Genomic DNA, 13,795 nt, shown 5'->3' with positions numbered 1-13,795 from the left:
TTATCGTTTGTTGCCTGGTGGTACTTTCTAATGAGTTTTTTATTAAAATGAGTTGCATGGAGGAACAACAGGAATCATCCAGTATCTAATGCCACCAGCTCTCTTATGCTACCAGCTCTGCCTATCAGTACTGCCATCTATCTGTCTGCCTGCATGTTTATAACTTTAATTTCCATTTTTAGTTTAAAAAGTATACTTGAATTATGCAGCAATTGTTTAACTTTCTTTGCATTTTGCAAACTGAAGTTATAGCCGCTTGCATTGTGAATGGTGTATGAATTCAAGTTATTGCAGTTGTATCAAAACGCAGAGTGTGGTGGACCAAATGTCCAGTCTGTAATTTTGTCACCACTCATATTTTAGCTACTGTATATAGTCATTTCTTGTCCAAATGTATTGTATTTATTTTCTGTTTCATAATGCTGCAATTACTTATGTCTTTATGTCACTTGTTAGGTTCCTTTAACTGCAGAATCCATTTGTGTTTCCTAAAACATGGCACTTTTGTCTTGAGGTATTATTTTAAGAAAATCTCCATTTGACAGATAAGGATCCACAAGAGATGTCTACTGATTTTTATGGCAGACAGTTATTAAAACGATAAACTATACTGTCCTGAAACTCTAGGGTAAAAGTAACCAGGAAGCGAGATGTTTTCTGCCTAGTCATTTGTTCAAAAACAAACTCTTAAAATGTTGTGATCAGCACTATATGTTTGACATTTCGTAATGTTTTTAATTACTAAACCAATTTTAAGGCATGAGGAGATGACTTTTTTTTACACTTCAAAGAGCAGAATTTGGGTTTTATTTTATTTTTACATACAGTAAGTAACTAGCTCAGATGACTCTCTGTTTATTTAAATCTTTAATACAATTATGTAATACATTTTGTTTGATTTTGTCAATTTTTTAGTCATTCTTTGTTTTCCTTCTCATGTATTTTTATGTTACAGTTCATTAAACTAACCTGTTTTGTATGTTCTAGCCTTTTTGTGTTATTCCAAGGATGGCTTGTGGTCCCGTCTAGCTTTTACCACTCAGAGAAGGTTTTACTGCTTGGCCAAATCTGGAAAATGTTAGCAGTTGACTATTGATTTATATTTCTCCCTACCTAAAATTCACTGGAATACAAATGTTATACAACACTTCTAGAAGTCAGGAAATGAGAATGTTATCCACAACAACAAATTACCTAAGCAAAGACTGTAGCTCTCCATGATTGCGTACTATAAAAAAGCAGGTTGAGGAAATGAATAATTTAGAGGCATTTTTTTTTTAAAGTTTACCGGAACTCCTTGCACTTGTTAATATTACTGCATAGATTAGGAAAGGGAATAATGTTTGTGCCATGGCTGAAATAGCAAACATTATGTGTCATATACCATGCACATACCTCTGCTGCTTTCTAGTAATATGTTACCATTAAGAGATAACATTCAACATTATATTAACTTTCAATTCAATAGAGGTTTAATCAGCTACTGTATATTTATTAAATGAACCAGTTTTATTTCTCCTATTGAGTCTGTTATAGAAAATATTTCTTGACTGATTTGACAAAAAAATAAAGATCTGTTAGAGGGGTTTAATTCTGCAAACTCAAACAGGGCACTGTTGTCTTTAAACTTTAGATAGATAGATAGATAGATAGATAGATAGATAGATAGATAGATAGATATTAAGGGCACTAGATAGATAGATAGATAGATAGATAGAGTGAGTGAAAGGCACTATATAATAGATAGATAGATAGATAGATGTGAAAGGCACTATATGATAGATAGATAGATAGATAGATAGATAGATAGATAGATAGATAGATAGATAGATACTTTATTAATCCCAAGGGGAAATTCACATAATCCAGCAGCAGTATACTGATACAAAAACCAATATTAAATTAAATAGTAATAAAAATGAAAAAAATAAAAATAAAAAAGCAGACAATAACTTTGAGTAATGTTAGCATTTACTTCCCTGGGTAGAATTGAAGAGTCGCATAGTGTGAAGGAGGAACGATCTCCTCAGTCTGTCAGTGGAGCAGGACGGTGACAGCAGTATGTCACTGAAGCTACTCCTCTGCCTGGAGATGACACTGTTAAGTGGATGCAGTGGATTCTTCATGATTGACAGGAGTTTGCTTAGTGCCCGTCGCTCTGCCACAGATGTTAAACTGTCCAACTTTAATCCTACAATGGAGCCTGCCTTCTTAACAAGTTTGTCCAGGCATGAGGCGTCTTTCATCTTTATGCTGCCTCCTAAGCACACCACCGCGTAGAAGAGGGCACTCGCCACAACCGTCTGGTAGAACATAAGGGCCGAGATTTGAATTTTAGAGTTCCATATACACATTATATTTTATTTCATTATGGGTCACTCCTTAAGTACTCATGTTTTTGCACTGTTTAGGTCCCATTTGTGCCAGATAGGATATAAAGTAAAACTAGAGCAGTTTCTCAGTATGGTAAACACTAATAAGTTACTTCATACTTTTGTCTCAAGTAGAACTGACTACTGTAAATCTTAAACTGCATACTGTTTAGAAATAGCAGTTAATTCAAAATGCTGACTCAAAATGTTGTTGCTACAAGTGTGACACATAAGCATAGATTCCCTGCATTGGCCCCCACTTAAGTTTAAGGACAGTTTTTTAACATTCATACTTCTCAACAGCTTTTGGCTCTTTTTCATGCACATTTGTTATATGAAAGTGAACATCAGAATTATCTAGTGGAGGAGAATGAGACATTGGAACTGGAGCCAGATATTCTAGAGGAAGAAGTTGCATGGGCAATTAAGTAATTAGCTAACTGAAAAGCCCCATGAATCGACTGTATACCAGCAAAGTTTCTCAAGCCTATACCAGTGGTAGTATTAACAATGTTATGTCAATTCATTTAGAGCACGTGCATGTGTCCGAAAGAATGAAACAGATCAGTATTCATTCCAATTCTGAAGAAGGAAGACACAAAGTCTTCTTCAAATTACTGCACCATAACCCTTGAATACAACCGTCAATAGGGAAATACCAGATGTGCAAGGTGGCTTCAGGAAAGGTAGAGGCATTCGTGTTCACATTACTAACCTTTGATGGACTGTGGAAAAACCAATGAATATCAGACAGACCTCTACATGTGTTTCATCAATTACTTGGAAGATGTTCGATATTCTTGAGCACAAGCAGCTCTAAATGGGCACACCACCACACTTCACCGAGCTCATAAGATTGCTCTTTCAAGATCAAGCAACTACTTTCGAACACTATATGGAGACGCAAATTGGTCAAAGATAATAAAGGGCACATGCCAAGGATGTATCATGTTACCAGTAGTTTTCAACCTGCATGTAGAAGCTGCCATATGACAAGCAGACCTGCATAAGTCAAAGATTGGTGTGAAAATAAGCATCAGAAACATCAACAACCTCCGATATGCTGATGATACTACCCTGCTGGTTGAAAGCAAGAAGGATCTCGGTCATCTGATCATGAAAGTCAAAGAAGAAAGTGAGAAGGTGGGACTGCACCTGAATATCAAGAAAATAAAGATCATGACAACAGCAAAAAATGTGAGCATCGATATCAAGGTCAACAATGAAGAAATTGAAGTGGTTGTACATGCAGGGCTGGCGCTCTGCCTGGGGTTTGTTTCCTGCCTTGCACCTTGTGTTGGCTGGTATTGCCTCCAGCAGACCCCCATGACCCTGTAGTTAGGATATAGTGGGTTGGATAATGGATGGATGGATGTAGATTTAATCATTCTTGGTTCTACAATTGATCACAATGGTGATTTCACTTCAAGAGATGGCTGGCACATGGAAGAAATGTGATGGTCAGGATGAACCACAGGTGGAAGAGCAACTAGATGTAGGTCAGTGTGATCGCTTTCCCAATTACAACATAGGGCTGCGAAACCTGGAAGCTGGGAAAGGCAGACAGGCAAAGGATTGATGCTTTTGCACTCTGGTGCTAAAGATGTTTGCTACACATTCTGTGGACAACCACAATAACAAACAAAGCAGTTCTGGAACGGATCAAACTGAAATTCTCACTCGAGGCAAAGGTAACAAAGTAAAAGCTCTTCTAATTTGGTCACTTCATGCGTAGCAGTTCGCTTGAGAAGGATGTCTTGCTTGGAATGGACAGTGGCAACAGAGAAAGAGGCTGCCCAAGAACTCACTGGATAGATATCATCAAGAAAGATACTGGACTGATCATAGCAGAAATGAAAGAAGCCACAAGAGATCAGAAGTCATGGAGAGCATTGATCCATAGAGTAACCAAGAGTCATATTCGGCTGAATGGATAAACGTTCCAATGGTTCACTCCCTCTATTAAAAATGTTATCATGTTAAAATATTTAATTTATAAACATTATTTACTATTTAAAATAAATAAAAACTTTAATAAATAAAATGCATTGCATAATCTTGCTAATATTCTACTTAAACCTCCCCATATAAACACCCAGGGCACATATGCGTATAAAGAATAAGTTCCAACACAAAAGACCAATCTAATTGTGTATAGTACAAGAAAAACAAGTAAACTTTATAAAATGAGTTTATTGCTAAGATTGGAAAAGCAAAAGAAAATTCATCATTCATATATACTAATGATAGGCTTTGGCTTTCTGGAACCCTGAATTGCATTAAACAGGATCATACATTCATGTCACATATAATCCATTAAACCTAACAGTGGCTGTTGTTTAGAGCACTTTCATTTGCCTATCTAAAAATAAAATATGTCAATTTATGCAATTAAATTCTTATTCTTTTAACGGAATATGTAAAAGAAGTAAAATATTTTGTAAGAGCTGAATACCAATGATGTTAAATATTTTACCAGTGGCAGATGTGGTCATTTTCACCACAAACAGTTTTTTTGCCAAATGAAACAGCACCTTTGGCTCGTGCCTCTTAATATAATAAAGCTATTAGCTACATCACTGTGAAACTATGGAGTGAACTGCCTGCAAATGTAATGTTGTCCTATCAATGTCAGTCTTAAAACTAAGATGTAATCAGAATACTTTTGTATTATGATTGAATGAGACATACAGTAGCATTTGGTACTATTGGTGACTAACACCAAATGATACCATTTTATATGTTAAATCACAATTACTAACACTACTGAGTATCATAACATATTGTACAGTTAATACAACGTTTTTTATTAGTTATTATTGAGTATTTAGGTCAGTATTTGTCCTTAGGTGTGCAGTTTGTAAACGTTCCAGTATTTTATACCAGAACCTATCTTTCATATTTCATGTCATTATTTCTTCAAATGTAGAATATTTAGTGAAGTCATTTTGCATTTTTAATTTGCTTTTTTTAGCCAATATTGCCCGATCTTTTGTACAATTGACTAAAGAATTGCTTTACATTTTTGTATTTGTGTGAGCAGTTGATAATACTTTTTCCAGATCCCAGGTCCATTTTAATATGTTTTATACTGCCCAAAATGTATTATTGAAGAACAAAAAATGACTGCATAAATATAAAAAGAAAAAATGTAAACATTTAACATTTAAAAAGAAATACTTTAGTATGCTTCAAAACAATCTGCTTATTTACCCATTAAAAAAAAACTGATGAGTGAGTTGGTACAAAAGGATTCAATTACTAGCTATTCTGCAAGTAGCAACCTCACATAAAAAGTTAATTAATCAGGTCTATGTCAATTTCCTTCTGCCATGTCATTTTACGGAGTGGTAATTAATCACACATTGCCCAACACACAGCATGCAATGAAGACAATCCCAAGCTCATTTATTGTCTTTCAGAGAAACATCATGAAGAGAGGGAGATGGAGAAAAGGTAGTGTCGGAGCGGAGAAAGAAGCATGGCCAGCCTTTCATAATATTTTTATCAAGTGTTTTGCATGTTGTAATAGGAAGCTGCAACAAGCAGTTGAAGCTGAGAAAAGAATGAATATTATAAGAACAAATGAGAGTAGATTTATTTGCTGTAATGTCAGTGTTGCAGATAACATGCTGGAAATGAACAATGAAAAATTACTTGTACATGTTAAATTAATTACACACTGGTGTTCATTTTTTCCTGCTTCCCAATGAATTTAAAATGTGTAATTGAATGTATAAGAAAAATTAATGCTTAGGATGATCTGCCGGCTGATGAAGTAAAAGTGTGAAGACTTGTGTTTATATCATCCTGAGAGAGAGGGACTTTGTAAGTTGATTTGTTCTTCTGTGTTTCTGTACAGTTTATAAATATGCAAATTGAAACTCCATATAACAATACAGTCCATTATCTGTATTCCTTAAAGCTAAGCATAGAAAATCCAATTATTAGTTAGATGTATACTTTGAGTATTGCGTAAATTGCTTTCAAACTACTGAAGTGCTAATCTGGTCTTTGTTGCTTTGTGTTGTTTTCTGACACTCTCATTAGGATTTCAGGTCCAAAAGTCGATCAGAAGTGGCCATTATTTCTAATGTGCCAAGCACATCGGTCTCCAATCTTTTTCCGTTTTGCTTTTTTTTCTGTGTCCTTTGAAATGCACACTAATGGCGCTTACCTTCTTTAATTGTCTTTGAAGCAGCTCAGCATGTAATGACTGCTTTCTACACCTGAATAATTTTCCTAACCAGTGTTGGGGGCCCTGAGGCATTCTGCGGCCTTGTGTTTAATAGGGAGTCAACTAAGACCTCTTGTAAAGGCCGTGGTTCAGAGGAATCCCCCCACTTGCCTGCACACTGTTTAACGTGCTCCCAGTTGTATTAACCCCTGGAAATGTTTGCTCTGAAATATAGACTTGAATCGTGCTGTACAGAAAAGTACGCCTAATTATAATAATAACACAAGAAGCTTTTCTCCCAAAGGTAGAATTACATGCTTGATGAGTAATAAGGTAGGGTCAAATCATTTTAATGAATGCTAGCAATGAAAAACTATTTTGAAGCCCCAAAAGTGCGCCAACATGGTGGATGTATGTGGGTTTCTTTTTTGTAATATAATATCTTTGCATTTGGATTCAGTGTCATATCACCAAAACCCAGTAGCTTATCTCCCTAGCTGTGTTTTGAGCTACCACTGAAGAGAATCGACCTGTTTCACATTCACATCGCATTTTCTCTTTTACAGCTCCATAATTTGAACTAATCTGTTGAAAATGAGCACAGTGCTTTATAAGAAAGCGTGCCATATGTTCTAACAATTCTTTCTACACGCTCCTTCAGTTCCCTTTGTGTCATCTCTGTCCAGTTAGATAAGGTTATATCTAAACTACACAGCAAATTAGAAGTTGGTCTGCAGCCCTTACAATTAAAGCAGAGGATTTGTATATTAAATTAGTCGCATAACCTTTAAAATAGATAAAGTCAAAATGTTTTTCGAATTGCACATATTTTAAAGGGGATCTGTTAAAAAGAAGGGTGTTGCAGGCACAAGATGAAATTCTACTTCCGATAATGTAGTGTTGATGGTACACCTTTCCCCAGGCATATGGACCTTCTCTCCAAAACTGTAAACACAAAACAAATGAGCAAAATAATTGCCCTATAAAGCTGTTGTATACTTTTATAGCTTTGATACAGCAAGCACCTCCTGTTGGGCACCACATCTGCTCAGCTTTTATCTGTCCCACAGCACTAAAACTTTTACATTCTTTTTTATAACTCGCTCAGACTCCTCTGCAATGGACTTCTCTGATTTACTCATTGCGGGAATTATTACTTCAGCAAGTGGACTTTCTTCATGAAAAGGAAATCATTTCAGTTGTTATTTAAATATTCGTACAGTGTATTCTCATCTTTAATTCTCATCAAAAGTACGATGGTAAAACATGAAAAGAATTAATACAGGCTAAAAGGCTTACAAGCAGAGCTCAGTGTTTTTGTATGCTTTCCATTTTAATGAATAATTATATTATTAATCCAATCCGTCCCCTTTTATTATTATCCAGAACCATTTGTTATAACCTGAAGTAAATCTGCCGCATTCCAGAGATGATATTGCACACAAAAAGATCTTTGAAGCCCTGATGTGTTACCCTTTATGTAGATAAATTGTTACCATGTGAATAGGCACTAAAATTGAATTCCCAGAATTCTGGTGTAGGACTGTCTTTCATAATGAGTTTGGTGTAGAATTTCTAGCTTGAACATCTCAGTATAAAGGAGACTTTACTCCAGCAAGTGATTTTGTGTTTCTATGGTCATCAGTATTTTATACTATAGATGTACAGTATAATACTATATATTATTATTTCTCAAAAGGTGAGTTGAGAATTTAGAAGAAGTTTTGAAATTTGACCACTCCATGCTGAATCTTTGAAAACACAATTTTAAAGACTTGCTTGGTAATTTCAATATTTTTATTGCTTAGTTCAGTGCTATGAAAGGTATTGTGGGTTCTTATCATTTAGTATGTCACATTTATTAGGTTAGTATCTACTCTGGTTTGCCTGGTATGATCAAAAGTGAATATGTAAATACCTGTCCTGCGTACAGGTCCTCCCTGCATGGTGTGTGTATGTTCTCCCCATGTCTGTGTGGGTTTCCTCCAGGTGCTCCATTTTTCTTCTACAGTCCAGAGACATGCAGGTTAGGTGAATCGTCGATCCTAAATTGGCCCTAGTGTGTGGCTGAGGTGGGTTGTGTGTGTATGTCTATGTTTGCCCTACAATGGACTGGCGCCCTGTCCAGGATTTGTTCCTGCCTTGCGCCCTATGCTTGCTGGGTTTGGCTCTAGTTGACCCCCACAACCCTGTTCAGGACTAAGCAGGTTAGAATTAAAAAAATAACTTGTTTCAGAGTTGAATTTAGAATTGTTTTAGAATGTCTGGAACCAGCTTGAGTTGTGTGTTTTCTGATGAGAAGAAATATTTCCATTTTGAAAAGGTAGTCTGTGACCATAAAGGGATGGCATACTGTCAGTAGTAATCCTTTGGTACAACCTGGCATTCAAATCATGCCTAGGTTGGTATAAAGAGGCCTAAATTGCGCTAAGAAAAAGATTTTCTACGTCATTACACAGCCACCACCAGCCTGTACAGTTGACATGAAGCAGAATGGATCAAGGAACATGTGTTTTTTATGACAAATGCTGACTGTATAATTTGCATGTGAAAGCAGAAATGAAGATTCACCAAACCAAACAATTTTCCCTTTGTCACTGGTCAACATTTGTGATCATGTGCTCACAGTAATGTCATCTTCCTTTTCTTAGCCAAATGTAAACCATAGTGGCCTGCTGTGGAGCTCGTCTGCTTCATGGTGTAACATATTATAGTTTTTCTTTGGTTATTGCACCATTTTCTGTGATATAGGGACTGTAGTGTGTTACAATTCCTGGACTGCAGCAGAACCACCTCAAACCATCATGTCTGGCATTGACAATCATACTAAAGCTGAAATTGCTTAGATATTTTCCTTTGTGGTGTTTTGCTGTTTTTTGGTTGTCTTTTTTTATTTTATTAATTTTATTGTAATCATTCCATACAAATAAATCAATTTTTACAAAAAAAAATAGGATAAAAACAACCCCCACCCCTTAGAAAGAGAGCATGGCCAACGGAAATTTTCTGTTCCAGTCCCTCTCTGATAATCCCCTTTATGTGATGAGCATTTTGACAGTGAACCGCCAGTGGTTCAATGGCGATTGCAAATAGCAGTGGTGACAAGGGGCATCCGTGTCTGGTAACGCATTCTAGTTTAAAGTAGTCTGAGCAAATGTTGTTAATATAGACTGAAGCTTCTGGATTGGTATACAGTAGTTTGATCCATGCACAAATGTTCGGGCCAAACCCAAATTTCTCTAATGTAGTGAAAAGGTTTTTTTTTTTTTAATCAAACAGCTAAATCAAAATGGCTGCATGTTATATGTAATGAGTGAAGGCTTTTTGAATTAACAGGTTGGTGCACAAATCCTCTGTATCTAAGATTCTGCACATTTCCCCCTTCTACATTTGTTGGTATGTTGTGCATTTCATTTATTCATTGCTAGTTTCATTTGTAAAGTTTAAAATGAACATCCATCCATTATCCAACCCGCTATATCCTAACTACAGGGTCACGGGGGTCTGCTGGAGCCAATCCCAGCCAGCACAGGGTGCAAGGCAGGAAACAAACCCCGGGCAGGGCGCCAGCCCACCGCAGTTAAAATGAACAGATGTATAAAATCTCCAAAAATACATCACAGCACTTTCATATTACTAAAAACAAATCGATTAAAAGTTTTGAAGAATTGGAAATAAAATATTGTGGCACCGTTGTCATTTGCTGTCGGGACTGGCTCCAGCTCTTTAAAATGTTGTCTTTGGGAAGAGTCTGATAAAAAAGTAAAAATAATGCTAAATTCAAACATAATTATTCATGAGGTATACTGGAAACACTCACTTATAGGTAATATTGGATTCTGCTTCAATTCTACTGGTCTGCAATATGAGATATTATTTGACAGTAAGGTACTAGGTAAACCTGTATTTAAAATTTTCTTTAACAGGTATTTTAAAAAATGTTGTAATATGTTTGCTGCTTCAGGTAGATATGGATGACTGTTATTAGTTTGTTCTAATCATTGTAGTCATTTACCCTCTCCTTTAGTAGTCAAAAACAAACCCTCTCTGAAATTTTTGTTTAAGGGGCACAGGACCCATCTAAATGGTTGACAGCTTTCCGCACTGAGTATAAGTGGACAGAGTCTCAGTATGAAATACTAATTTCTTTTTTTTTTTTTATTTGGTATAACCATAGGTTTAAATGCCATACAGGTGCTTAAAATAAGATTTGTCTTTTTACTCCAGTTTGCCTGAAAAAGACTTCTCCAAAAGGCCTGAATACATCGACTGTTTTCTCTTTTATTTTAATTGTAATTAAAAGTTATGCAAAGGATCTTGCAGAAATGCAGAGTACAGTACACATACTGTATATTACAAATACCAGATTTGCAATGGGCCTTCTGATAATAAGGACACAGAAATCTATGTGAATCCATGGTACTCTTGCCTTTAGCTTCACAGGTTCCTCTGAATGTTAGCCTCTTAAATGGTTGTCAGTTTACTTAGCAATTTGTTTTTTTTACACTTCAGGCTATCAAATTCACTAATCGTCTTCATATCATATGTTGTCTTCCTTGTCTGAACAGAATGACACAGATATAATAGTTGTCCATGTTCTCTGCCACTTACATTTAAGCACTCTCCTGAGACAACACTGCTGAAATTGACTTACTTTCTGACCAAATGTTTCTTAGCTGAGCTTAACAGTACTTTAGGTGTCAAACCATCCATACACATCACCCTCTGTTAAGTAAAATCTTTTATAAAAAGTGAAAATGCATAGTTTTCAAAGGTGTTCATAGGCACACAAAATTAGGGTGATTTAGTAACATCCTACAGTATTTAAAATAATTTCTTTGAATGAAGAATTATAAAGTTGCTTTGCATTTCATCTGTATACAGTACGACAAGAATATACTGTTTTGGGTGAAAATTACTTCATATTTAACTTCTATTCCCCAACTGCATTGTTGTTTTAAATTTATATCTGTAAGAGGGAAACGAATTAGTGTAAAAACCTAGCTAGTCGCTGAAAGGGATCTTGTAAAGCCTGCAGGCTGAATGGGAAGGTGACAGTAGATGGGGGCAGATTAATGGCTGTAGTCTTCTTCCCCAGGCTCAGTGACGCTTCTCCAAATCTTCAATTTTTCATCAGCCCCATTTAATATTCGGTGTTTCTATTAGAATTTAATATTTAAACTGATGAAATACTTATTACATTTAATTAAAGTGTAAAACTCAATACTCTTCCCCCCACACAGGCTCCTGAATTAAGCTTCTTAAGTATCATTACTACCGGTCATCACCCTATTAAGATTAATTTAGTGACATTCACTTAGACATTTCCATTTATATAAGAAGTTATGTGGAGTTTCTATTTTTAGTTTATTTTATAAAGAAAGCCTGATGATGAACGTAAACTATTAAGTAAACCTAGTTAAAGTAGGTAAAGCTAAACCATAAGAAAAATAATGCTTATTTTTAATAGATCATGAGATGTCTCATACTTTATCTTCAAGTTATTCTGCTTCATATGAAGGACAGTGTTTTGATTAGCAATGCTGTTTCTGAGCCTTGAGGAGACATACTGTATCATTGACTCCCAGCCCAGGCACCTTCTGTATGGTGATTGTATGTTCCCTCTCCATGTGTAGTCTGACTTATTCCCACATCATAAACAGCCGTATGTTATCGACAGTGTTGCTGAGTATGACTTGGTGACTGAGTGCTCTCTGCATTGTTCGTTTTTGCCTTACAGTATCACTATAATGGTATCCAGTTACCTGTAACACTTTACATGAGCAGAAATAGTTGAAAAGTAATGGATATACTGTATTGGGGTGTGAATGAATGAAATAATAAGTGTATGATGATAAAATGAATTAAAAATTAATTAAAATTAACGTTATATTTGACAAAAATTTGTTTTTTTTCCACTTGGACATTTGTCAGAGAAGGTTGTGGTTGCACTAAAATTTACATTGTGTGCATTATTATTATTGTTTTTGTTCTTTCCATTAGTTCTTTTGTCAGGTGTTTTTGTCATATTTAAAATAAATTCAGCAGTTAACCTATCTCTGTACAATACACCTTAGAAATCATAATAATTTGTCTTCTAAAATGTCCAAATTTGTTACATTTTATTACACTAACCTTGACATTTGCGTGTAGATTCGCTCATTGTTCAGAATAGTAGTCACACAATTCTCACATGAATCTGACAGCTGCACACATCAAAGAAATACGTTTTTTACATATTTTTTAAAACAAATATCTTCTATTTTTTCCAAATGATAGTGAATATATTTCCATGGCATTAAAGTGCAGTCCTCTTAGTTTGTTGCATTCCTTAACCTTTTAAAACAGTATCTTAAAAATAGAATTATATTAATAAAAATACAAACTCTGTAATTTGAAGCTAAAGTAATTCACCCATCCATCCATTATCCAACCCACTACATCCTAACTGCAGGGTCATGGGGGTCTGCTGGAGCCAATCCCAGCCAACACAGGGCACAAGGCAGGAAACAAACCCCGGGTAGGGCGCCAGCCCACCGCAGTAAAGTAGTTAATTTTATTAAAAACAGATTTTTGTATTAGGTGGTATACTGTACTTCTAATTCTGGTAAATACTTCTGTTGAATTTAGCATTCCATCCATCCATCCATTTTCTAACCCGCTGAATCCGAATACAGGGTCATGGGGGTCTGCTGGAGCCAATCCCAACCAACATAGGGCGCAAGGCAGGAAACAAACCTTCTGTTGAATTTAGGCTGAATCCAAATACAGGGCGCCAGCCCACCGCAGTAAAGTAGTTCATTTTATAAAAAACAGATTTTTGTATTAGGTGGTATACTGTACTTCTAATTCTGGTAAATACTTCTGTTGAATTTAGCATTAATGCATTCATTAATTAAAGATTCTTCTTTTTTTCCTACAGTACCTGGCTTCCCATATCCAGCTGCAACTGCAGCAGCTGCATACAGAGGAGCACATCTAAGAGGTCGGGGGCGCACCGTCTACAACACGTTCCGTGCTGCCGCACCCCCTCCCCCAATCCCAGCCTATGGCGGGTGAGTAAGGCGCTAAACATCCTACCTACAATTGTACCATCTGAACACATTTGTGGTGGCAGTGCAGAGCATGCTGGTCTTGCTTCAACACAGAAACCAACACAGCATGCAGCCAATCCAAATGTCTCAAGATGTGCACCTTACACAGAGTAATGAAAAATGACTGTAATTTGTACTGTCATGGTTGGTGG

At 36.0% G+C, this 13,795-nt stretch overlaps 1 protein-coding gene across 18 annotated transcripts in view; it reads left to right on the top strand.

Annotated features, from left to right (window-relative positions):
- The window catches only part of rbfox1 (RNA binding fox-1 homolog 1), a 2,577,027-nt gene that overhangs the window by 2,513,046 nt on the left and 50,186 nt on the right, over positions 1-13,795 (top strand). For all 18 annotated transcript variants that reach the window (XM_039775112.1, XM_039775116.1, XM_039775111.1 and 15 more), the window contains one exon: positions 13,472-13,604. In XM_039775112.1, coding sequence (XP_039631046.1) covers positions 13,472-13,604 — 133 coding nt within the window. The remainder of the gene's footprint in view (positions 1-13,471; positions 13,605-13,795) is intronic.

The sequence above is a fragment of the Polypterus senegalus genome, chromosome 13, assembly GCF_016835505.1.
Source record: "Polypterus senegalus isolate Bchr_013 chromosome 13, ASM1683550v1, whole genome shotgun sequence".
NCBI lineage: Eukaryota > Metazoa > Chordata > Cladistia > Polypteriformes > Polypteridae > Polypterus > Polypterus senegalus.
The sequence above is the reverse complement of the archived record's forward strand: the minus strand, read 5'-3'. Positions and strand labels throughout refer to the sequence as shown.